Source organism: Colletotrichum higginsianum, chromosome 8 (assembly GCF_001672515.1).
Source record: "Colletotrichum higginsianum IMI 349063 chromosome 8, whole genome shotgun sequence".
NCBI lineage: Eukaryota > Fungi > Ascomycota > Sordariomycetes > Glomerellales > Glomerellaceae > Colletotrichum > Colletotrichum higginsianum.
Genome location: NC_030960.1, coordinates 3,918,721 through 3,943,341, shown reverse-complemented (window position 1 = coordinate 3,943,341; position 24,621 = coordinate 3,918,721). Strand labels below are relative to the sequence as shown.

At 55.6% G+C, this 24,621-nt stretch overlaps 9 protein-coding genes across 9 annotated transcripts; 5 read left to right on the top strand and 4 right to left on the bottom strand.

The window, feature by feature from the left end:
- Positions 1-633: 633 nt before the first annotated feature.
- Positions 634-7,152, top strand: CH63R_12154 (Pfs domain-containing protein; the record flags this gene model as incomplete). Its single annotated transcript, XM_018307128.1, has 4 exons — positions 634-1,865; positions 1,935-2,274; positions 2,317-2,520; positions 2,575-7,152. 4 exons carry the CDS (start codon positions 634-636, stop codon positions 7,150-7,152), a joined length of 6,354 nt encoding a protein of 2,117 aa, XP_018153969.1.
- Positions 7,153-8,295: 1,143 nt separating this feature from the next.
- Positions 8,296-9,328, top strand: CH63R_12153 (Family 61 endoglucanase; the record flags this gene model as incomplete). The annotated part of the gene is made up of 5 exons (XM_018307127.1): positions 8,296-8,487; positions 8,570-8,699; positions 8,762-8,960; positions 9,035-9,191; positions 9,248-9,328. 5 exons carry the CDS (start codon positions 8,296-8,298, stop codon positions 9,326-9,328), a joined length of 759 nt encoding a protein of 252 aa, XP_018153968.1.
- A 1,335-nt stretch (positions 9,329-10,663) lies between these two features.
- On the bottom strand, positions 10,664-11,228 carry CH63R_12152 (CFEM domain-containing protein; the record flags this gene model as incomplete). Its single annotated transcript, XM_018307126.1, has 2 exons — positions 10,664-10,890; positions 10,961-11,228. The coding sequence occupies 2 exons, from the start codon at positions 11,226-11,228 to the stop codon at positions 10,664-10,666; spliced, it is 495 nt and encodes a 164-aa protein (XP_018153967.1).
- Positions 11,229-14,175: 2,947 nt separating this feature from the next.
- Positions 14,176-15,036, top strand: CH63R_12151 (Alpha beta hydrolase protein; the record flags this gene model as incomplete). Its single annotated transcript, XM_018307125.1, has 1 exon — positions 14,176-15,036. The coding sequence occupies one exon, from the start codon at positions 14,176-14,178 to the stop codon at positions 15,034-15,036; it is 861 nt and encodes a 286-aa protein (XP_018153966.1).
- A 500-nt stretch (positions 15,037-15,536) lies between these two features.
- CH63R_12150 (uncharacterized protein) lies at positions 15,537-15,799 on the top strand (the record flags this gene model as incomplete). Its single annotated transcript, XM_018307124.1, has 2 exons — positions 15,537-15,559; positions 15,613-15,799. The coding sequence occupies 2 exons, from the start codon at positions 15,537-15,539 to the stop codon at positions 15,797-15,799; spliced, it is 210 nt and encodes a 69-aa protein (XP_018153965.1).
- Positions 15,800-16,115: 316 nt separating this feature from the next.
- On the bottom strand, positions 16,116-17,265 carry CH63R_12149 (uncharacterized protein; the record flags this gene model as incomplete). The annotated part of the gene is made up of 4 exons (XM_018307123.1): positions 16,116-16,421; positions 16,505-16,711; positions 16,805-16,813; positions 16,891-17,265. The coding sequence occupies 4 exons, from the start codon at positions 17,263-17,265 to the stop codon at positions 16,116-16,118; spliced, it is 897 nt and encodes a 298-aa protein (XP_018153964.1).
- Positions 17,266-17,739: 474 nt separating this feature from the next.
- CH63R_12148 (CoA-transferase family III) lies at positions 17,740-18,921 on the bottom strand (the record flags this gene model as incomplete). The annotated part of the gene is made up of 1 exon (XM_018307122.1): positions 17,740-18,921. The coding sequence occupies one exon, from the start codon at positions 18,919-18,921 to the stop codon at positions 17,740-17,742; it is 1,182 nt and encodes a 393-aa protein (XP_018153963.1).
- Positions 18,922-19,619: 698 nt separating this feature from the next.
- On the top strand, positions 19,620-20,972 carry CH63R_12147 (Acyl-CoA dehydrogenase; the record flags this gene model as incomplete). The annotated part of the gene is made up of 1 exon (XM_018307121.1): positions 19,620-20,972. The coding sequence occupies one exon, from the start codon at positions 19,620-19,622 to the stop codon at positions 20,970-20,972; it is 1,353 nt and encodes a 450-aa protein (XP_018153962.1).
- Positions 20,973-21,661: 689 nt separating this feature from the next.
- CH63R_12146 (Sugar transporter) lies at positions 21,662-23,556 on the bottom strand (the record flags this gene model as incomplete). Its single annotated transcript, XM_018307120.1, has 5 exons — positions 21,662-22,620; positions 22,680-22,837; positions 22,866-22,914; positions 22,994-23,152; positions 23,289-23,556. 5 exons carry the CDS (start codon positions 23,554-23,556, stop codon positions 21,662-21,664), a joined length of 1,593 nt encoding a protein of 530 aa, XP_018153961.1.
- Between the last annotated feature and the right edge of the window lie 1,065 nt (positions 23,557-24,621).

Sequence of the window (24,621 nt, the reverse complement as noted above, 5' to 3'; positions counted from 1 at the left end):
GTCCTTTAGAATCATTTGGGGGACATGAGCCGAGTAGTTACGGACCAATACCCAAGTGAGGCAATCAACGACCGGGGCTCTCCGTCTTGGAATGCATGCGCCTCAGTAACCCGCCGTGTAGCTCCGCGGCGGAGCAAGACCGCTCACAATTCGCTCTGCGGCAGTGCGGAGAGATAGATCATGTCCGTCTGTCAGCTTTCGTCCATATGCAGCATGTGGCTCGTACCCAGCCACCCACTTTCGGAGAAGTACTCGGCTGCTAACGGACAACGTCATCCTTTGAACAAGGGGTTCTGGCAAATAATATTCATTGAATCTAGACTGAGGCACCTGAGCAAGTGGAGATATAGAGCCGTTGCCGCCACCCAACGGTTGCCCGACGTGAGTCTGACTGTCACAGCAAGCTTGCCTGACCATCAACATATGCCACCCACTTGGCGATTCAGCTGTTCAGGCATACTGGGAACCGCCTCACTTTCTGTCAGCCCCTGTGTCGTGTTCGTATTTCTGCCCAAAGTGGCGAACCGATTAATGTTTTGAAATGCGGCCATCACCGGAACCTCCGACGGGCCTCGGTAGTTCTTTAACCCAAATCCCAAAATCTTGAGCCGTAATCGGTGCTGGGATCTCAACATGGAACGATCCGGCAGACTCTTTTCTGAATGTGCATCTGAAATATGGACCACCGACGAACCGAGTACCTCAACGGTGTCGCCCAACGTGGTATCGCAGACGACCGCAACATCAGAGTTCGAACACGAACATTATGACGCCCTTGATGTGGTCGAGGCCTCGGAAGCGTACCAGGTTCCTTCTGTCTCGGTCACGCATATTGGAGTCTCGGGCGAGAGTATGGGGACGATGCAATTTGCCCTCGGCAACGGCCTCAGTTCGCAGGTTGTGCAGCACGTCACGAGCGAGGAGACAGCGCCGATACTACCAGCAAATACGGTTCTTGCGCTCAAGATATTCATCGCCCGCCCGGTTTTCGGATCGTCATCGGCCGCCAGGGAATCCCGGAGCGACGTTTACGCTACAATCGTGAGAGAGATCAAAGTCATCGGGCACCCACTGCTCCGCGGCCACGAGAACATTGCCCAGCTTCGGTTCATTGCCTGGAGCGAGAAGCAGCCGTTTCCTATGCTGGCGATGGAGCTGGGAAACTATGGGACCCTGGACCACATCATCCGTAGCCGTGGCAGCGACTCGTCCCTTTCCTCTCGCCAGAAGCAGCACATCACTTTGGACATCGCTGTGGGACTGCGAGCCATTCACCAAGTGGGCTTCATACACGGTGATCTCAAACCAGAGAACATCATCGTCATGAATCACGCGAATCCCAAACGTGGAGTCATTGCCAAACTGCTTGATTTTGGCGGGAGCTCAGATGACACCCAGAGCGGACCGGTGCACGTCACCCCCTTATGGTGCGCGCCTGAGATCGGAGGCGGACGAAAGGATGTTGATTGGGCAAAGTGCGACATCTACTCCTATGGACTCGTCATAGCCAGCGTCTGGGGGCGTGATGCTTCGGATCAGCTTTACAGCGTCGAGGGGTTGGGTACTCAACAACAAGCCAGTGTCTTGTCCAGATTCACTGGTAACACGCCAACAACCAGCGAAACAGACTTTATGACGCGAGTCAGGAAAATGCAAACCTCGGATTGGAGAGACACCAACAGCCTCGTATCGGTTCTCAGAAACCAACTTGTGACCAAGCTCCCATCAAACGACTTGGATGTCCCCCACTTGGTCGGCATTATTCTGTCTACGTTGCATGCGGACAGCAACATGCGACCAACTGCCCCAGAGCTGGTCGACATGTTCCAGCCATCATTTAACCGCCTTCGCCGTGACATCCCACCGTAAGTTGTTTCCAGGGTTCTGATTTGTTCAACCTGCTCAGATACTGATATAGCATGAACTAGCGATAGATTGGTACATGATGAGGAAGCTGAGGAACAGGAAGAAGTAGAAGAGGAAGAAGTGGAAGAGGAAGAGGAGAGAGAGGATGAAGAGGACAAAGAAGAGGATGAAGAGGAGGGTGAAGAAGGCTCTGAAACTGGAGACGAAGCAAACCAGGTCCCCGGGGTGAGGTCAAAGTTCTCGGTATTCGCAGACTCCGAGCAGATGGATTCCATTCCAGAGGACAATCGCGGAGAAAATGACTTCAGAATGGATATCGGAAACAGAACCAGTAGCGATCATCTTCAAGGTTCATTTTCTCTTACCCATACCCTTCCTCGAGTCTTAGCATGGCTTTACTCGGGTGCGGTACGTAAGAAGAAGCGCCGAAGACACACCTATCGACTACAGTGTCCTGAGAATCCCGATGGTCCACGCTTCCGGGCCAGGAACGGGCTGGCTGTGAAGCACGAGCAGCCGACTGGTGAGGAAGTTGGAAAGATAAATGGGGGGATCGGTACGGAAGGACCAGAAGTCCATCAGGCTTTAGACGGGAACCTCGACAAGAGTAAGGTCAAGGAGACAGCCCACGAAAAGGTTGCTGCGTTCGAGAAGGTGCGTGAAAGTGATCTTGAAGATCTTGAAGATCCCTACTAATGAAGTCCAAAGGTGGATATTTGGGATATCGGAGTTGATGTGTCTTCATGGTGGACTAACAGGTCTCGGCACTACCTATACTTTATTTACCGGCAACACGTTGCCGCTCTCGATGATATCCCAGACCCCGCGGAGTATGTTCGTGCCCTCGATATTGAGGATGTTACTCTCTCGATCCCCAAAGACCAGTCACCGATGGAGTTCCTCTGCGAGCTGCGTGGGAAAACAACACGATGGATGTCAAAGGTTTTTCCCGGAGTTGACAGCGGCTCTATTCCGATCCGATATCAGCGAAAGAGCATACACGCATTCTATCTTGCCATGTCCAACATATTAGGTCTGGGAGCACCGCGAAATCAAGCCCTTGGAGCGGCATGGATGGCTGTTGCAGCCATACAAGGACACGACAAGGCCATGTCCTTGTGCCCTCATATGATTTCCGAGAGCACACTCGAGCTATCGGTTCCCTCGAGACTCTTCTTGTGTCTCGATGCACTTGGGGGGCTAAGAGGCGCCGTTGATCGCCTTGCGCGGCGCTTGCCAGATCATTGGGCAATGATTCAACGACTTCGTCGTCAGCGATCTCATCTGTGCCAACAAGATGGATTTTACTTCAAATCGGACTGCAGAAGAGCTGTGCTGCAGCGTTATGAGGATGCCGCCATCGTTGAAGAGCTGGACGACGGCCAATTCACTACTTTCACAAGCGCATTGATGGCCGGGACCGTTTCCGATGTGAGGAGCCTGCTAGAAAGGGTGATAGAGGATACCTGTCACCCTCAAGACGCCTCCGATATGGTACCAATTCTCTTAAATTGGTTGCCGTTCTATGGATTGCCAGATCACGATGCTAGCGAGCTCGTACCTCTGGCATACGAAGCCGGAGCCCAGCTTGACATCCGCTGCGAAATTCAAACCACCCATCTCGGCATTAAGCACGCAAACATGTCACCAATTCTCGGCTCCATCCTGAAAGGCCGGCCTCTCGTTGCCCTTGCGATCATCGCCTTGCACGAGAAAATCAACGAGCCTATTGTGGATTTCCAGGCATCTCTATATTTCGCATCGTCTTACCTCTTCCACGAGATCGTCAGAAGGATGCTACAGCTCCACAGGGAGAAGCCGTGGCTTTGCTTTGAGGGGTCCCGGCGATCCCGGCGATGGAAAAGCAAAAGCAAAACCCTTTCGAGCATCCTGCGCTTCACGATGCTCAAGCGCGGGGGCCATCAAGTCGTCGAGGCTGATCGGTTCGCCATTCATGGGGAGAGCTTTGCATCGGCGAAGAAGGAGACTGAGCGGTTGCTTCTGAACAGTGGAGCAGAACCAGAGCTCAGAGCCGTCGAAAATGCCATCTTCTATGACGAAACGGATAGCTTACAGCTATTCGTTCGTCATCTAGGACCATCGAAGCTCTTTGGACATCTGAGAACTAGTCCATTCCAGCTGGGCAAACTGTGCATAGAGTTGGGAGCCATAAACTGCTTCACGTACCTCCTGACCCAGAACATCATCCGCACCACAGAAGGTGGTGATGGTGGCAAACTTGTGCACTTTGCCACCAACCGGGTCCCGGAAAAGAGAGATTTCCTCTCGGCTCTGCTAAAACACGGTGCCGATATCATGACTACGGATGACGGAGGCCATACAACTCTACACTTGGCCATGTTGCGGCGAGATATGGTGGCCGTAGACATGCTTTCCCAGCACTGCTCCGAGGAACAGCTTGCCGACCTACTATGCCAGCACCCCAGCACCGGCCGCTCGATATTTTCTGACCTCATCTTCATTCAATCACCTCACTTTGGGATTCCCTTTGAGGGTCTGCAATGGTTGGCGAATCGTGGTAGTGTACACTATTACAGGAGGTCCGCCCAAAGCCGGGATTGGCCTGTGTGGCACAGTATTGTCAACTGCCCCAGGCCGACTACGAGAACAGCACAGTTGTCAGACGCGAAGCTGGTAGAGTTTCTACTGGGCTTGGAAACGTTTTCGGAAAGGATGCAGACCGAAGTGTGTCCGCCTTGTGAGGAGCTCATACTCCACCACGCGGCCTGGAATGGTCACGTTGACATTGTGCGGTTACTGCTTCAGCACAATTTTGACGTAAACGCCGTATCTGAGAATCCAGGATGGGCCAAACGGGGTCTAACACCGACGATGACGGTATTGGAATTGGTATGGTCGAGGCTGAGGAGCGGCGACGTTCCTGCAGTGATTCAGGCGGCCGGTCGCCTCGAAGTCATCAAGTGGCACGAATCTCTCAGCGAGGTTGTCGACCTACTTGTTGCAGCTGGAGCAAATTCAAGTACGTTTTACTGGGATCGAAGGTGGGCGGTCCAACTTGAAGTTCTGGATCAACAGCCACTAGGGTCGACTATTCTCTTCAACCGCGGAGAGGCCATTGTCGGGAGCTGGCCAGAGCCACTACCATCTGCTACTCGGTTGGCGGGAGACGGACGAACCAAAGCAGCGAAGAAGTGGACTGATCGTGAGTATCAGTTGATTCCGTACTTCGATTCGAAGTCTCGGCGGCTCAGTCGTCGAAGCGAAGCGGGACAGGAGGAGGCCGGGGACGCCAGCGATTCCGACTCTTCTCCAGAGAGTGTAGAGGACGGTGAAAGAAATTTACCCCTTTTGTTCTGGCCGGAAAAGCAGCCGCCACGGGAAACCACCAGAGCTCTGTTCCTAGGCGGCAAACGCACTCCCAAGATGGCCGGCGAGTCGCGAGAGACACTTGAAGTAGCTTTGGCACAAATGCCTCGCTGGGTTCGAACAGACTACGTTGAAGGCACAACAACACCGCTTCACATCGCTGCCCTTAGGAACGATACAGGCACCCTCAGAATTTTGTTGGAATCCGAGAATGTTCCAATCGACATCGGGGATGAGTTGGGACTCACCGCCTTATGCCTGGCGGCTTCCGAGGGCCACGAAGCAGCTGTTCGACTCCTATTCCAGAGCGGTGCCGCCCTGGTCAAACCTGCTCCGACTGAAGACTTGAAAGAGATTCAAGCACTACACTGTTGCGTCCTCATGCCTTTCTCTAAACCTTCTATGATTGAGCTACTTCTCAAGCTGGGGGCAGATCCAAACTCAAGGATGGCCGCAAAGTATAAACGGAGCCTTACGGTGTTGACTGGCTGTCTCGCGGCGTCCGACAGACCGGACATCGTTCAGACGCTCATCAACGGCGGTGCCAGTCTCGATCCGTTCCAAGAGCCCGAGTGGAACGCTCTTGCAACTGCCATCACCTACAACCGGGTTAAGAGCCTACGACTTCTTTTGTCTGCTTCAACAACCCCGTGGAGGGGACCCTACGGCATAAACCTAGTCCAATTTGCCGCGCACTATGCGCAGTATGGTGACTCGGTAGTGAAGCTCTTGTTGGAGTTCGCAGCCGAGCATCCAGACTCGCCGCATTCTGCGGGACTCGAACTCGATGCCGTGGACGATTCCAACATGAGCGCCTTATCTTACGCCGCAAAGGCGGGCAACCTTGCCGCTGTCGAGCTGTTGCTGGCCCGAGGCGCGAATGTGGACACAGTCTTGCGAAAAGGATCAACTGCGCTGTTTTGGGCTGTTCGGGGTGGGAACCCGCAGATCGTCAAGGCCTTGCTGAAGAAGGGGGCTAACGTCCATGCCACGGACGAAGAAGGGTCCCGGCCCCTGACTTCGGCATTGAAAAAGAAACGGACGAAGGAGATGGACAAAGTTGCTCTGATTTTGTTGGAGCATAATGCCAGCTTCAACGGGGCCATCACCGTCAAGCGGCTTCCCAAAGCGTTGAGCTGGGCCGCCATGTCTGGACGACTAGACTACCTCCGACTGCTGCTTGATCGTGGGGCGAACGTCAACAGATATTCGAGTAACGCCGGGTGTGCGGTTCTGCTGTCTGCATCAGAACACGGCCAGCTAGGTGCTGTAAGGCTGTTGCTCGAGCGGGGCGCAGACATCCTTGCTGTGGACAAGAACGGACGTTCGGCAATGTCCGTGGCGATGGACTCTGGCCACCGGGACGTCGTGAACCTTCTCGCAACCCGTGGCGCTGATCTGAACTCGCGAACCGAGAATGGTGATACCGCTCTTTTCTGGGCGGCGTCGAACGGTTTCTTGGATACCGGAAAGCTGCTCGTCGAGAGGGGGCAAGATGTAAACGCGGTCGACGAGGAGGGAGAGACTGCCCTTTTTGCCGCCGCATTGAAAGGCCATGGGGGGTTTGTCAACTTCTTGCTTGACCGCGGGGCCGACGTCAACCACAGAAACAACAACGCCTCCGCCGTGATCATAAGAATGGTCGATTGCAATGCCCAGGACACACGACTTCCGACCAATCTTGGCCGAGAGGTTGGGGAGGTCGCCGCTCTGAGTCAAGCCCTGCTTGATACGCTGGGCATATTGGTCTCACGAGGCGCTAATATGGATGTGCTGAACGAATTCCGATATTTCAAGATTGAACGCGAGGGGAAGACGGAGGTTTCCAGGGCTCGGATCGCAGATGGAAAATGTGTCTTTTCAACTATGAGCTCCGATGAAGAGATAGAGGCTATGGGGGTGGAATGGGATCCGTTGAATGAAGTAGACGCGGCATAGGAGTCCAGGGAAAGAAATTCGATTCAGAGAACAATTTGCTCCCTTAATTTGAGTAGAATAGCATCCTGTAATGGGGGATCTCCTCATTTGGCTAGCACGTACCCATACAGCCGGGTACGAGGTTTCACAAAGGCCTGGGAGGATAAAGCGATGGTTGTTGAATTGGCGGTTTTGCAAACGCAGATAGTGTTGAGTGCCAGGGTCTCTGGGGAACATGGAACATTTTGTATTGAACGATTTATTCCTAAGTTTTCCAATCGACGGGTTTCTTAGTCTTTACGGTGGCTTCTCCTTTAGACTTGAGGGTATGCAATGCAGCGAAGTCCCTTGCCAACGTGCTTAGACTGATACTCAGTAACAAACACAACTCCAAAGACTTGAGGCAATCACGCATCTGGAATTGGATTTCAGCTTATGGGGCATACGAGAGCTCTTTTCGGACGAAAGCACAAGACTCTTCAGAAATTCACTTCTCATTGTGTATTCCCGGGGCAATCTAGATGATCCGCCAACCTGAAGCGCACACGGACACAACTTTGCCAAGAATCCACATGCCCCTCAATAAGTCTAAAACTCGCCTAAGCCACATCGAGACTATCGACAGCACCTCGAGCAATCAAGCTCACACCGTCATCTCTATCGAGAGCCAATCTCAGTCTTTCCCCTGCTTGGCACTCTGGACGATCTGCAGAAAGCCAACCTCGCACCGTTGGGGGGGTGGCCCCGTTTGGGCAGAATTGCCACCAATTAGTCCCATGTCCGGAAGCACTGCCGACGGGCTCGTTGTTTATTCCACGCAGACGCACCGGAGGCTGTCCTCGTCAATGCTCGTGGGTGCCAAGACGAGTCCAATCAGAGAACCCTTTATCGTGGGCTCCCTGCGGCCGGAGTGGACTGAAGGCCGTTTGCAACTGACCGTTGGACGGTGATGAAGGGGGCAGACAAAGCTCACTGCAACGCGCCAAGCCCTCGGAGCAGAGTCCACCAACCAGGGAACCAAATCCGACGCCGCCGAGAAGATATATATGTAGAGGTGGGCGGTGCGTTGACGCTTCAACCCGTGGTTCTGTCTGCAGTACGGTCATTCTTTTCTTCCAACCCTTTCATTCGTTTCTTCAGTTCCTGTGGTGCTATTCTCTCAACATGAAGTTCACTTCCGTCTCCGTTGTCTCCGCGCTGGCCGCGACGGCCTCTGCCCACGGCTACGTCCAGCAGATCTTGCTCGGCGAGAACCTCGTCAGCACTTGGAACCCCTACAAGGACGCGTCCAAGAAGGTCAACAAGATCACCCGCAAGTTCAGGGACAATGGCCCGGTGACTGATGGACTCTTCACGGTAAGACAAGACTCTGGGCTGCCGCCTCCCCGCCCCCTACTGCCGCCTGCCCGAATCCCGCTCTAACTCGTTCGACCAACAGACCGACGCCATCACCTGCAACATTGCCTCCGACAAGAACAATGTTCCTTCTACCGAGACGGCCAGCGTCCCTGCCGGCAGCAACGTCAAGTTCATGTGGACTGAGTGGAAGAGCGACCACCCCGGCCCCAGTACGTTCAGATGATAACAATGGCTCTTGATCCGTGTGGGAGAAATGCTTACATGGCAATAGTCATGACCTACCTTGCCGACTGCGGCGGCAAGTGCAGCGAGTTCGACGGCAGCAAGGGCAACGTCTGGGTCAAGATCGACCAGTCGGGCTACGATGCCAACGAGGCCATCCCCTGGGCCAGCAAGCGTCTCCCGGAGCAGAACAGCACCTACACCATCAAGCTGCCGGCCACGATTGCCCCCGGCGAATACATCCTTAGGTTGGTGTTACTTTTGTGTCTTTTTGTTTTCGGAGGAGGGAAAAATAATATAGTACTAATCTCTTCGACGACAGACACGAGATCCTCGGCCTGCAGCGGACCAACAAGGACGGCAACCTGGCCCAGTTCTACCCCGGCTGCCACCAGATTACCGTCACCGGCGGCGGAGCTACCAAGCTCCCCGAGGGCATTGCTCTGCCTGGTGCCTACAAGGCTGACGACACCGAGTCGGTAAGTACCACGGATGCTTCCCAGTGTGATATCGGGCCTCGCTGACAGCACGTTAGATCTTCCTCGACTACCGCAAGGTCACCTCCTACACTCCCCCCGGCGGCCCTGTTTGGGGCGACGATGGCTGGGCTCAGTGATGTTCGCGTCGCTTCATGGGAGTTTTTCCACCATTCTACTTGTACATAGTTGGCATTCGTGCCTCCTGCAGATATGCTTGAGCTTACATATAAACCCTTTTGCCCGCAAGACGAGGCAGCTGCACACGTTATTCTTCCTCTGGTGACCGGCCTCACTGATGTGTATGTGTGAGTGTGTGTGTGTGTGTGTGTGTGTGTGTGTGTGTGTGTGCCAAACGTAGCAGAATCGAATTGCAAAACAACACAGTCATCTTGAGTGTCGAATAGAAACCTCATAGATCTATGGTCCATCAATGGAGACACCTGTTCCGGCAAAGATCATCTTCGGCTCGTCTTAGGGGGTGGGAAGACATCAGCAGCGATACCACTCAGGGAAGACTATTCGCCTTACCGATGGTAGAAGAGAAAGCTCACCAAAGCCTTGCGCGATGACACCGGAAGTCCATCTAATACGCTGGGTGTCTTCGCCGTTGGCCTTATAGCGTTCTTCAGCCCCCGTGGGCGAATGAGCAAGACGTCGACACTGGTCTGGTCTATCACGTCCTCGGCCCAGCTTGCTTCCACTGGACCTGATATACTGCCCCCTTTTTCGCAGGACTGAAGCCTAATAGCCCTCTCTTGGAATGGTGGATGTACTGCTACTGTAGTAGAACCTGTCCATACAGCTGCTGGACTGATTTGATAGCGAGAGCGGTGATGATTGACTGATAAAGGGCGAGGAGAGGGGGATGCGCAATGGTGTATACAAGCAAAGAGTGTGTGCGGTTATCCATCCGGAGTAGGCGCAACACACTGGCATCCTTGTCCGTTGGGTGGGCGGAATACCGGCTGGGTGAATATATTCCATGGCGCCCAAGGGTTATGAAATTTGCCGTCTCACAGTTCTCTGAGTGACATCGGCGCTGACGCTAGCAAAGACACATGGATGACAGGTCAAACTCGATCGAACCTCAATGCCAGCTTTCGCGGCCAGATAGGGAGGGAGACGATGCATCTAGCTTCACATTGCAATTTAGATTCGTCGGTCAAGAGCATAACAATTCTGCAGTGGACTGCTAGTATGATGTCTAACGGTTGGCGCGAGCGTCCATGACGTCGGCCTGTTCATGATGAAAAGCTCCTGGTGTTGCCCTCCAGGCCGCGCCCGATTCCGTCGAAGAAGTCTGATAAAAGATGCTCTCTATCCGCATGTGGAAGAACACACATGCTCCCGTGCCCGAAGCGTCCCAAGACTTGCCAAAACCACCCAATGCGCCAGTGTCCGGGTTCCTCCCTATGTTTTTAAATTTCCGAAAAAAGTGAGTTGAAAAAAATGCTTGCGAAAAGACACCCAATCTACAAGGCGATGGCGGCCAGAGCGACGGCGCCGGCGCCGAGGATGCCGTAGTAGCCGTTGGTGGGCCTCGCGGCGGCGGCGGCGGGGGTGGCCGTGGCCGTGGCGGCGCTGCCGCCGGTCGCGGTGCCGAGGGCGCCGGTGACGAGGTTCGAGGCGGACGCGATGTCGGACGCGGCGGGGTTGTTGTCGACCTCGGAGCAGATCTGGGGTGCGATCCTCGCGGCATCTGTGGTGGGGAGGCTTGTTAGCAGTGATCATCGAGAGAGAGAGACGGGATGGCATGGATATGTACGTACTGGCAATGTCATCGGCAGAGCAGCCGGCCGTCAGTACGCAGGGTGTCAGGGAGGAGATGAGGCGTTCCTGGCTGTCGCACAGGCAGGTGAAGTCTGTTGCCGAGCAGCCGATGTTTCTGGCGGCGGTGTTGAGGCAGGTGACGGCGCAGGTGGGCAGTTGGCTGATGAGGCCCGGCAGGCCGGTCGATCCGGAGGAGGACGCGGTGGTGGTGGCGGACTGGGCGGCGGCGAGGCCGGAGAGCAGGCCGAGCGTGATGATGAACTGCATCTTGGGAATATTGGGAAGGTTGTTGGTGGGTTGTGTTGGTGGTGGTTGTTGTTTGATGCTGATGGACGAAAGCTTTGATGGTTGATCACGAAGGTCCGGTTTCGAAGATCAGAATGATGATGCCTTGTCTCGGATGGGTGATTGATAAATCGAGCGAGCAGCGAGAGGCGGCAGATAGGAGAACAATGCGCAATTAGAGAGACCCCTGGAGGAGAAAAGTGGTGCTTCTGAGATTGCGGTTGCGGGTATCAATCGGTGTGATGCGGAAGATCAAGAGGGTATTCGAAGGACTGGGGAGACTGGCTGGAGATTGATGGAGCTATCGAGGGACGGAGTCGAGCACTTTTGTAAAAACAATGAGAATAATGAGAAGAAGCAGAGGAGAGCCCGTGGGATAATAAACAAGAAAGCCGTCAAGAGCAGCTTCGGACTCGCCAGCAAGGTTCAAGGGAGTTGCGAGTAGGTGTTGTCCAGACTCTATTTCCAAACGTCGATAGGCGCGTGCCGAGAGAATACGAGACGTGTACCCATACCATACATACCCAGGGAGGGGGGGCGGATGACGGGAGGGATTCTTGTCGATACGAAAGGAGGACGGATGACAGGCTGGGCTGGACTGAACTAGGCAAACGGCAATGGCAATCTTGCGTCCACCCATTCCGCTACAAACTTGGCTGAGAGAGATTAGCCACAGCGGGAGACGGGAGATGAAGTTGGCTGGACGTGTGAGATCAGCGAGCTGGAAGGCTCCGGTTTTCTGGTCCAACACTGCCTCGATGCCGCGCGGTCATCCTTGGCAGGCTCTGGCCATTCTGTTTTGCATCCCTGGGTCCTCTTTGGTCCTCTTGGATCCCTCTTGGGTCCTCTTTGGGCCCCGAAGTCTGCTCTGGCTGTGCACGAATAGTATAAACTGTGTTTGCTGTGCTGCGTGCTTGTTGTATGGGGCATTTCGATTTCCATCGGGAGTTGGTTCAGTTGCATGTTGATGGCAGAGCAATGCAAGCCGGGGGGGGGGATCAGTGGCACAAAACGAGACCGAGAGACAGGTGTTGTATTTTTACTGTACTTTTGCACAGCATGGCAATGCTTTCGTGGCACTCACTCTGTACACGTCAATGGACATACTTCCCCCAGCATACCTGTAGGTAGGTAGCCAAAGTTTAGACGATGCCCCGTGTGATTTGGCTGCCAGATAGGTTCTAGATGCGCCGTAGAACGCGCCCCCCCCCCCGTCTCCTCCTCACCTTAAACCACACCACGCCCACGACGTCCGGAAGCGAGGGGAAGAAAGGGGGCTCCGCACCGTCCATCGTGTGAGGTCATTCTTAATTTAGAGCGGGTGGCTCGCCGCCCCCCTGACGTGTCTCCGTCGAGCCACCGCTTGGCAAGGGTGAGACTCGCTGTTGGAGAGAGAGACTGACTGAGACTTCCCTGCGATGACACAGTGGTTCAGTGAGGGGAGACCGGGGCTGCCATGCTTCATCTCATTCACTGGGCTTTCGCTTTCACTCAGTCGTCTCTCACTGCCACTCACTCTCCAGTCTTCTCCCACTATCCACTCACCCACACCTCACTCACTCACTCACTCACTCATCTTCCTCTCACTCATTCCCGCCCAGTCCCACTTCGCATCTTACTTCGCATCTCACTCGACAAGAGAGGCGAGGGGGCGGTGTTTGATTGGCATGAAACACCAGACAAGCCCCCCCTGGTCATCATCCGTGGACCGATTGTCTCAGCGGAAAAAAGAGACAACAAACTTTAGGCTTCAGCAGCCTTCAGATGGCAGTGCACCCGCCGTGGGTCTCCCTGCCACGGCTTTCTCTCTATTGAGGCCGACTTGTAGAAATACACCAGCAGCTGGGCTCATCGTCGTGAGGGTCTCAAGCTGGATTCCGCAGAATCTTCCCGCGGGCTCCGTATTCCCCCGCCCGTTCCGGCTCAAGAACCCCGGGGCGTCGGCTTCTGTCGCCAAAAACGTGCTACCGTCCTTGAGAAACATCGCGATTGCGGTCATGGCTCGCTTTCGGTAACGGGGCACCGACGCATCAAGACTTGCTGCTGAGCCGGCAGACTGCGAGGCGCACTGAGCACGTCGTCAGACTACAGAAGCTTCTTCCTCTTCTGCTGCATGTACTCCACGTTTGAGCACACCCATCCTGACAGCGACGGCTGTACGCAATGCCGTAAGAATGATCGCCGCGTCGTCTGAAGCACTCGACCGTCCACTCTGAAGCTCGAGCCAAGACGGCCCGGGGTTTCCAAGGGCTTGTCGGGAGCCCGGGGTCGAAGGCAGTGCAGACACGTCGTTCTGTGCAGAACCCTTGGTGGAGGGAGGTCATTTGGCTCATTTCGCCAACGCTGTTTCAGTCAATTTCCTACCGTCACCGCCGTGGTGATATCAGGTGGAAATTGGTAACCGAGGGGTCAGCAGAGCCAGCCCCCTCGCTGGCCGGTGGGCGGTCCAAGTCTGGCCTTGCGTGAAAGATGGTACAGATGAACCATGGTTCCTTGCGAGAGATTGATTCTGTGGGCGAAGAAATGGGTGGCGCCAAGTATTTGGAGATGATCAGACAGCATGACGAGACTTCGTTGGAACAACGAGGATGCAGTAGATGCGACGGTCTGGAACATACCTACACTCGGCAAGCTGACCATACGCCGACCCGACGGCCCCAAGTGTCACTTTGCCCGATCTCCTCGGCGCCAACCCCCGATAGACGTCTCCACTTCGGCAGCTCGCCCGACACAATCACGGCACCGAAGTCTTGCCCGCCGTGCCGGAACTCAACATGGCGACTTGTGCCGTGCTCCGGGCCCTTGACAATAAGAAGCAGAGTTTTTGTAAAAAAAGAAAACATGCATGAATCCTTCCTCAGTGTTCATCCTATGGTCGCCAGAGTACCTTGACAATCTGCATTTGGACAATTAATTCCACGACTTCACGATGACTAAGAGAGATTTGGCCTCGGCCGCCAACGGCACCCAGCCCTCCGCCAACAATCTCATATGGGAACAGCTTCCGCTCGTCATAGACAACGCCGAGCTGTCCATATCTACCGTCCGCCGCAGCGGCTCCGGAGACCCCGTTCTCTTCCTCCACGGCTTCGGCAGCACCAAGGAAGACTACACCGACGTCGTCCTCCACGACGCCATGGCAGGCCATCCGATCATCGCCTACGACGCCCCGGGAAGCGGCGCCTCTACCGTCTCCGACTACTCGGCTATCTGCATGCCGTTCCTCGTCGCCGTCGCGGAGGCCGTGCTCGAGGCCCACGGCGTCTCGGGCTTCCACCTCGTCGGCCACTCCATGGGCGGCCTGACGGGCCTGCTGCTCGCGCGGCGCAACCCGGGCGCCGTGCGGAGCTTCGTCAACATCAAGGGGAACCTCGCGCCCGAGGACTGCTTCCTCAGCAGGCAGATCCTCGACTTCCCGGCCGACGAGGGGCCCGACGCATTCGTCGACGCCTTCGTCGAGCGGACGCGCCGGTCGCCGGACTACGGGAACGGCGTCTACGCGGCGGCGTTCCGGGCCAAGGTGCGGCCGGGCGCGGTGAGGCCGACGTTCGAGTCCATGGTTGACTACACGGACAACGGGGGCCTTCTGGATATCTTCGAGTCGCTTTCCTGCCCGAGGATGTTCATGTTCGGCGTGTCGTACAACCGGCTTAGCTACTTGCCGCGGATCGTGGGGGCCGGCGTCCAGCTAGCGGAGATCCCGGAGAGCGGTCACTTCGTCATGTACTCCAACCCCATGGCGATGTGGCAGCGCATTAGCATGTTTTTGGCCGAGGTTGTAAAAGAGTAGGACACCGAGCTTGGGGAGCAAGCGGGCACAATACAATTCTCTGTCTTTGGATCACATCCTTTGGCTGGGAAGTTTCTACACGCCCCCCGTCATGCTCTAACCGGTGACAAAAGAGTAGATCATACCCAATCTCGACACACTCTAATAAACACTCCCATCCCATTCTTGGCATCAGATCACTTGCCAAGCACCATGAAGATATTCTTGACTTCAGAGTGTCTTTTTTAGTCATCGAAACGCCAGTCTACCGTCGGTTTCTTCAGTCTCAGGGTCTCTCAGAACAATAGCCTCAAAAAGATCAAAAAAAGTTCGATCCTCTCTTTCTTCATGTTCTTTATTAAACCTCTTTGCCGGCTTGATGTCTCCTTCTGGACTCGCAGCGGCCGGCCACACTCACCTTCCAAACCCAGACTTGAGGAACACATTCCCTTAAATTTCTGTTCAAAAACCATCGAGCCTTTTCGGTTCCAATTTGATAGCCACGCTTTGATTCAATAAAAATGGACGAGATGGTGCTTGCCGGGTATGTTATCCCCAGTTTGAATGCCCTATCGATTTAGTGCAACATAGATAAAGCATTGTCATGTTCCAATACGAGAAGAAGAACCTTAAGAGACCGCCTACAATCGATACGGGCGCCAAGTACGTTGACTCGCATCTGTTCACCCCTGCACCCTCTCCACCCGCTGCTCCCTTCGGCGCGCCCTTTAGTCAACTGCGCCCTATGGCGGAGAAGAACGTCATCAAGGAGGGCGTGACATAACTCCGGACAGATGCGGAGTGATTCGGGCACGTTTACCTTGTCATCGGAACAGCCGGAGAAGGTAGGAAGAACCGAGTCTCTGGCGGCATTCTCTCGAAACCTGCTTTTTCTGCAAGGAGGCCAGACAACATGAGACCTGAGTGGAAAGGCTGCGCGTAAGATCACACGTAAAAAAGTGCAATGGGATCGGAGAGAGTTACTGCATGCAAGCCCTGCCACTTCTAAGCTTCTCTACGGCCATATGTATGATGTTGTTCTATTCCCCTTGCTGGGTGGGCTAATAAATGTTCACGTCGGCGTCAACAGCAACCCCCAGTCATCCATGCCGTGATTCCAGCGCCTCCACGGCCTCAATGGCCCTTCGTGCTTCCTCGGCGTACTTCCCCCTGGCTTCTTCCTGCATGGCGAACGTGCGCTTGAGCTTTTCAACCATGAAGGGCTTCAGCACGGAAACCTTGCCGACCGTGTAGTCGTAGATGGCCGTCTCGTCGATGACCTTTGCGGCGATCCGACGGTGCTGGTCCGACAGAATCCAGGACTCCATGCGAAGACTTGTCGAGTCGGGCGTTGGCGGCTCGGTCAGCCTGTACAAGACGTAAACCCTGTCGGGATATTTCATCGGCTGAAAGGGCGCAGCAGGCAGTAGCCCATCGTTAGTGATTCCCTCCAGGGGAGACAGGGAGGGGAGTGACTGGCTTGACGTACGAACTTGAACTCGGTTGTCATCGTCTTCAGGATGAGGCCGAGGCTGCGAGGGGTCACGAGGTCCTCCCACTGCTTCCTTTCCTCGGCCGTGGCATCGAGCCCGTGGTGACGGATGAATTGGACTCGGGCCGACTCGGCGTAGCGATTGTACATGACGTTGTTGATGTGTCCTGTTTGTTTACCTATCAGTTTGGCCAACCTCTCTTCCTGGTGTTTGGCAAGCGGCGCATGTTACTTACCCTATTAAGGCTGTGAGCTCACGGGCAGACGCGATTGACCGGGTTGAGCTGCGTGACTTACCATGCTGTCCTGATCGAGTGGAAGAATTAGCAACAATATTCACGGTCGAGAGAGAATCATTCGCCTTCGCCGGCCGAGAATCATACCATGTCTCCCCAGAACACCTGGTGGTTATCCAGGCCTCTCCACCTGGGCTCGGTAAGGAAACCTTGACTGCCGGCCAGGAGGCCCATCCAGTTCGCGTTCGTCTGCTGGAGCAGCCCGTCGGCCTCTTCGACGCATCGAGGAGACTTGGGAGCGTCCTTCAGACGCAGGATCCGCGCCTGGAGCTCGGAGAACCATCGTGGCGAGGCAGTCGGCGAGACGGATGACGTACCCTCCTCACCAGCTTGCTGCGCGTCGTCGCATTTCAGCTGTGCTTTGGCGTAGGTGCTCTGTGCCCGAATACAGACCGCCGGCTGGAGCCAAGGGACGTGTGTTGGTCTGACAAAGGCTGACCGCAACATAGTGTACCGCAACATGAGACCGATATGGGAGAGGGCAGGTTGAGAAAGAAGTTTGAAGACAAATGCCAGCGGAGGTCGGCCACCCTTCCCTGGTTACTGATTACTGATTACTCCAACATGTAGAATGTGACTAGGGGGTTACATCTCCGATCCCCCGCACCTTTCTCAACTCCATGCCGCGGCCCGCCCCTTTGGTGTTAAACCCCCTGTATTTCTTTTCTCTGGGGTACCGTCTAGGCCAAATAGGCGGGCGTATTAGTGAACTGAATCGAACATTGCAAGCTGCCAAGCCTGGTTACAGGCATTGTCTGTAGACATAGTCACGGCAAGGGTTACATATGTAACACGAGGGCCGCAATGCTGTAAAACCACGCTATGTTTCCATTTGTTGATTCAGTCGTACGTAATGTCAACCGCTTTACTCAAACGGCCAGTGAGCTTTTTTTTTTTTAACCGTTAACTAGGACGGAAGTCCCCTTGACCAACACATCAGGGTTCAACTCCCAGCTCCCTGAAGATCGCCTCGTTGTGCTCGCCGAGGCCAGGAACCTTGCCCATCCTCGACTCTTCTACCGATGCGAATCCCGGCGGGATCAGGGCGGGAATCTTGCCCGCCGGTGTCTCGACGTCTGTCCACCGCGCCCTGGCCTTCAGTTGCGGGTGGTTCCACACGCCCTGCATGTCGTTCACGTTGGCGTTGGCGATGGCCGCGCCGTCCAGCTTCGCGAGGACCTCCTCGGCCGACGAGCGCGCAAACACGCCGCATATGACCGCCTTCAACTCGTCCCGGTGCCGGACCCTGAGCGTGTTGCTCACGAACCGCGGGTCCCTGGCCAGCGCCTCGTCGCCCAGCACGTCGCGGCAGAGGTTCGTCCACTCCCGCTCGTTTTGCACGCCAAACATGACGGAGCCGCCGCCGCCCGTCTCGAAGGGACCGTAAGGGTAGATGGAGGCGTGGGCCGCCCCCGAGCGGGCCAGGCCCGGGGCGTCGTTGTGGGTGTAGTACATGGGGAAGCTCATCCACTCGACCATGCTCTCGAGCATCGAGATGTCTATCCGCGCGCCCCGGCCTGTCTTGCCCCGCTTGATGATCGCGGCCAGGATGTTGGAGTAGGCGTACATGCCTGCCGAAATGTCGGCGATGGAAATGCCAGCCTTCGCAGGCTCGGGCCCGTTACCAGTGACGGAGAGGAAACCGGCTTCGCTTTGCACGAGGAGGTCATACGCCTTCTTGTCTCTGTACGGGCCATCGGAGCCGTAGCCTGAGATATCACAGACTATCAGCGAAGGGTGGGTTTCTCGGAGCGTGTTGTAACCTAGGCCGAGCCGTTCAGTAGCGCCAGGGGCCAGATTCTGAACCAACACATCCGATTTGGCAAGGAGCCTCTTGAGCACCTCAAAGTCTCGGGGTTTCTTCAGGTCCAGGGCCAGGCTCTCCTTCGAGCGGTTCGCCCAGACGAAATGCGAGGCCATTCCGTTGACTCGGGTGTCGTAGGCTCTCGCGAAGTCGCCGACGCCGGGACGCTCAACCTTGATGACCCTGGCACCCATGTCGGCAAGCTGTCTGGTACAAAAGGGTGCGGCTATGGCATGCTCGAGGCTGACGACAGTGATGCCTTCCAAGGGAAGTGGTTCCCTTGCAGAAGACTTTGGGGCGTTCGAAGTAGCCATCGTGCGACGGGACACGCTCCTGTACCTGGGCAAAGGCTCGATGCATCTTTGGAGCTGCTGTGATGTGGTGGCCGGTCTGTGTGCTCTTCCGAAAGTTGCGATCCTGGGGATTATCACCGATAGCACGGCTTTCGGTGGAGGCATGGTAGCAATTGCTGGTGGATGTGTTGATGAAAGCGGCAAGGTTGGCCTGGGATTCAGTGTTCGGTGAGTTGACCTACGGCGCCGAGAACTCCAGTCAGCTAGGAAAACTGATTCGAGGACCAGATCTCTGGATTTCGGACCGATCTTGTCATAGACAAATAGACTGTAGGCATCTGCCAGACTTGTTGCTTACTCTCTCGGCCCCTGTCCGAGAACAAAGGGAGGCCCATGACGTTCCCTGGGTAGTGGGAACTTCGAACTCGGCTTCTTGACCCGAAGTCGGCTATATGGAGAGGTATCGAGCCACCCTAGCGGCCAGTCCTAGCGCATAATGTGCATATCGGGTGTCGTCACAGTTAATTACTCTGAAGACAGTTGCCGCACGTCCAAGTCTATTTGCCGGCTGTGAAGTTGGCATCTCGCATGAGCTTGGCCTTCACGACTGCGAGTCGGCCTTTGCGAGGTTGTATATATGGTACACACTGAAGTCTTTCTCAACTCCGTTTGAACCTTATAGACTCAGTCATCTCATACTCTCTCAAAATCAACACACAATGTCTACACCGATAGCACGGAATCTTTGGCGTGTTGCGCGGCCCGCCGTTAAGACGGCCGGGTGCCTTCGCTCAGTAACAGCACCATCACCATCACCCAGACCATGCGCCGCCGCCGCCGCCTTCTCAACAACGCCAAATCGCAAGATCATGGAGACAACCGGCTTCACCGAGAACCAGCTCACAGTCCGCGAGGCCGTCAGCCAGGTCTGCTCCGAGTTCCCCAACACCTACTGGCAAGAGCGCGATCAGACCGAGCAGGACCCGAAGGAGTTCCACGCGGCGCTGGCGAAGGACGGATGGCTCGGCATCGCCCTCCCGGAGTCCCTCGGCGGCTCCGGCCTGGGCATCTCCGAGGCCACCATGATGATGCAGACCATCAGCGAGTCCGGCGCCGGCATGGCGGGCGCCCAGTCCATCCACGCCAACGTCTACGCCACGCAGCCGCTCGCCAGGTTCGGCACGCCGGAGCAGCTCGAGGGCACGATCCCCAAGATCATCTCGGGCGAGTGGCGGACGTGCTTCGGCGTCACCGAGCCCAACTCGGGCCTCGACACGCTGCGCCTCGCGACGACGGCCAGGAAGCAGACCGACGGGTCCTACCTCGTCACGGGGCAGAAGATCTGGATCACCTGCGCCCAGGTCGCGTCCAAGATGATCCTCCTCGCCCGCACCAGGGCCTACGAGGACTGCGCCAGGCCGAGCGAGGGCCTGTCGCTCTTCTGCATCGACCTCGACCGCTCGCAGCCGGGGCTCGACATGCGCAAGATCAAGAAGATGGGCGGCCGCGCCGTCGACGCCAACGAGGTCTTCTTCGACAACTACCGCATCCCCGCCGGCTCCCTCGTCGGCCGCGAGGGCCAGGGCTTCAAGATCATCCTCCACGGCATGAACGCCGAGCGGTGCCTGCTCGCCGGCGAGGCGCTGGGCCTGGGCTATGCCGCCGTCGCCAAGGCCTCGGCGTACGCGCGCGACCGCGTCGTCTTCAACCGGCCCATCGGCCAGAACCAGTCCATCGCGCACCCGCTGGCCGACGCGTACATGAAGCTGGAGGCCGCCAAGCTGGCCACCTACCACGCGGCGCGGCTGTACGACGCCAGCAGGGATGACCCGTCCATCCGCCAGGACCAGGTCGGCGTCGCGGCCAACAGCGCAAAGTACATGGCGGCCGAAGCCGCCTTCACGGCCTGCGAGCGCGCCGTGCTGACACACGGCGGGATGGGATACGCCGCCGAGTACGACGTCGAGAGGTACCTGCGCGAGATCTTTGTGCCCAGGATCGCCCCCGTGTCTCGCGAGATGATCTTGTCTTATATCAGCGAGAAGGTTCTCAACTTGCCGCGGAGTTATTGATAGCTTGTGAATACTATGGTGTTGGGTTGCTAGACTTGTGGAGTTATCTGGGAATCAAACGGAGGCATTTTGAAAAAAGAAGGCTATACTAGCATCCAACAGGAGTAATTAATCACCAATCCTGTTTTGGAATGTGACTTGTTGATCCTGATGGCCAACATACAGATCGCTTCCGAGAACTTGCATTCGTCTCTCTACTTCGACAACGACCTCCTCCCCGAATCTAGGAGACGACAACCCCGCCAGATGAACTGCCGATCTCGCTGCTTTGGAATAAGGAACAACCCTGGATCATAACCGATCAACTTTTGGATACCATGGGCCAGCTTTGACGCCCTTCGACTCATCCATAAATGGCATTAAAAGATACGGCGATAGTTGACGGCATGGCGGTCATCTTTACAAATATTGTAAGCCAGTGCTTGGTCAACTTCGGCCAGGATCCCTCGTCTCCGGTATAAGAAGTGTGGCTCTCATTCTCACTCAGGTAAACCTCGGATATGGTTACCGAACTCTTTTGAGGGCAGCATTGCACCTGTCTGTCTGACCGTGATGCTCCACTCTTTATCCGAGTGCAACGGTCCTAATCCGGTCAACTTGATGAAGTTGCTTCTGGCTCTTAGTGTCGATTTGATATACTGTACTTCTCTTCTTGGTATATGAGAGGTAAAGGCCTGGATTGTTTTGAGCTATGAATCTTCCGATGACGTAGGCTCTGGTTTGTCAAAGATGCTAGAGATCTCCTCGATCGTGTATCCCTTGGTCTCCGGGAACAGGAAATAGGTGAACAAAACCTCAAAAGCCAGGATGCCGACGTAGACTATGTAATACCTCCAGCCCATGCTGTGCAAGGCCACCGGGTTAGCATAATGGCTGGCGGCGCTGAAGGCGTACATGAGCAAGTAGTGCAACGCCATGGCTTTGGCCCTGAGGTGGTAGGGGCATATCTCGGCGATGTACATGGGCGTCAGCGGGGCGTATCCAATGTCGTATCCGAATTGGAACAGGAAGATCATCGCCACTAGGGCTCTGCTGGATGCCAGTTGCGGCGATTGGGTGAACTGCTCCGTGGCCACGGTGAAGCCGACCATGGCGAAGAGCATGATGACGCTCGAGGACACGAAGAGGACGCGGCGGCCGATCTTGTCGACGAGGCTGGCTCCCAAGAGCGCAGCGCACAGGTTGAAGACCTGCAACCCGCCGTTGATGCCGGCCTGTTGCGCGGGGGCCGTGATGCCGACCTGTCGCAGGGCGACGGAAACGTAGACTGTGATGATGCCGCCTCCGCTCCACGATCCGAAAACGGTGCAGAAGACGACGAGCAGCAGCCTCCGGCGGTTCCCGGACCCGTGGAACCATGTGACCCATCGCGTGACTTGGCCCTGCACGTCGAGCTCGATCGCTTGGCAGATTTTGGTGTACTGGGTCAGCACCACCTCGTCGTACGGCTTCCCGTCGGCGTGGAACCGCACCAGGATGTCTCTGGCCTCGCTGTGACGTTGGTGCGAGACGAGCCACCTCGGGGATTCCGGCAGGAGGAAGATCAACGGGAGCTGGGCCGCAGGCGGGAGCAACTGCAACAACGTCGGGATTCGCCAGCTCCACTGCGTGGGAATATGTAGGGTCCCGAAGGAGACCCAGGCCACGACTGGCGCAAGCGGGGTCAGCAAGGACATATGAAGCGCATAGACAGACGTCCCGACTCACCGAGGGACCCAACAAAGAACAGAGACCCGTATCCGCTGACCAGGAAGCTCCTCTGGCGCGGGTGGGCGAGCTCGGTGAGCAGGACGGGGCAGCTAGCAGTGACGAGCATAGAGCCCATGCCAAGCTGCTCGTTGATCAGGAGGTACGTCAAGGCAGTCCTGGGGGGTGGAAACACTCACAACGAACCGAGTGAGCACATATAGCCGTGCGTCGTAGCAGAAGATCTGCCCCAGTACTGTCATGAAATGTCAGTTTTTGTGCCAAGCTGTGTAGGATGTTCAAGCGAACAGGGGGGGGAATGGATGGCCGCATACCAGCGCCGATGATGACAAGGTCCCCTGCCATGATCACGATTCTCCTTCCAAAGGTGTCCAGAGCCCAGCTCAAAGCCGGGAATGCGATCATGGCTCCAAACGAGTAGCCAGCGCTCATCAGCCCGATGAGGCTGCTGCTCTCAGGGTTCAAGCCGAGATCTAAACGGTTCTGTGTTATTATCACATGTACGTCTTTCTTCACGACATACAAGTCATTCAAGACAGTTTCTTACCCTGAAACCCTACGTTCAATTAGCAGGCGTAGTGATGCGATGTTATACATATCGGCACTTACAGTGTGGCATGGTTAACAAAGAGCCTATGAGGGTACCATCATATCCAATCATCAACGGGCTAATGAAGACGGCGAGCAGCCGGAGGTTCAGACTCCTCAGACCACGGTCTTTCCACCATCGCGTATGGGAAGTGTTGGGTGCATCTGAAGTGATTGACGGTATATGAGACTCGATGGTCTGTTTTTCGCTGATTCTGGGCGATTGGTGATGAGACATGTTATCCTCGCCTCCCGGGAACAATATGGAAGCAGTGTTAGACGCCGTCATGTTTTTCCCACAGCTCGAAGTGACGGGCAGAGCAGGAAGTTTTCAGGCTGTAATGTCTTTTGCATCGCAGGAAAGGTATTAATCGACTTCAGAGAGGGAGGGAGCTTAGTGGTAGTAATCTTGTTCGGTTGCCCGGGGATATCAGACGCAGTGGCCATCTAGAAAGGTCCATGATCGGAAGTCATCGAGGGAGAGCCTTTTGCCTGGCTGTTCTATCGAACCACACCACTCGCCGCTAAGATATTACGGTGCAAGGTATCCCAAGGAACATGCCTACACAATTCAGCTCGACAGAGTGATGCTTTCTGCACAGCTGCGCTCAATGTTGTATGACATGGCATGGTTGGAGGACAGTTCTCGAGCGTCATTTCGACACGTGCTCATCGGATATTGCCCTGCAAGAACAGTCCAAAGCTTATATAAAATCATTGAGTCAGGCTCGCAGCTAGGAAATAACTGGACAGTGAGTGAGCCATGTCTTCTGTCATGTACTGAACGCTTTAGAATCCGCTAACGACGAGGGCACCTGGTGTCCTGCCTCTAAACCTTTCTGCCATCACTTACTTACCCCCCCCCCCCCCTCCATCGCCTTAAGCTCTCGGTTGAGCTGTTTCGGACGCCGTCGCATTCTTGACTCGCCCTAAACCTTGAATAAACTTTTCTTAAGGGGTATGTGCCAAAGTTCATGTAAAGATCACACCCAAGGTAGAAGGAGTTATTCTGGGCGTGCCGAGCTGCCCGGATCGGCAACAGGAGAACTGCTTTCCGATTTGTAAGAGCAGCGAATGACCATAGCTGCCGCCATCGTATTGGGAGCTTGGAGCACCTCACATCTCGTGCCAGTCGTCCCAGCAGGAACGCAGCGACGGAGCAGCTAACACCGCACTCAAGACAAATAGTGATCACGCTGGAACATTACGCTACAGTCGGTCTGGGAGCTCTTTCTGTCGGGCTGGTCAACAAGGTTACGAGTTGCAGTATGCTGCGTCTCCAAGCGTCTAGCGCTCTTTTCGGTGGACTGGTGCATAAGGTAATTCAGGAACTCTAGGCCTAGAGAGTCTTGTA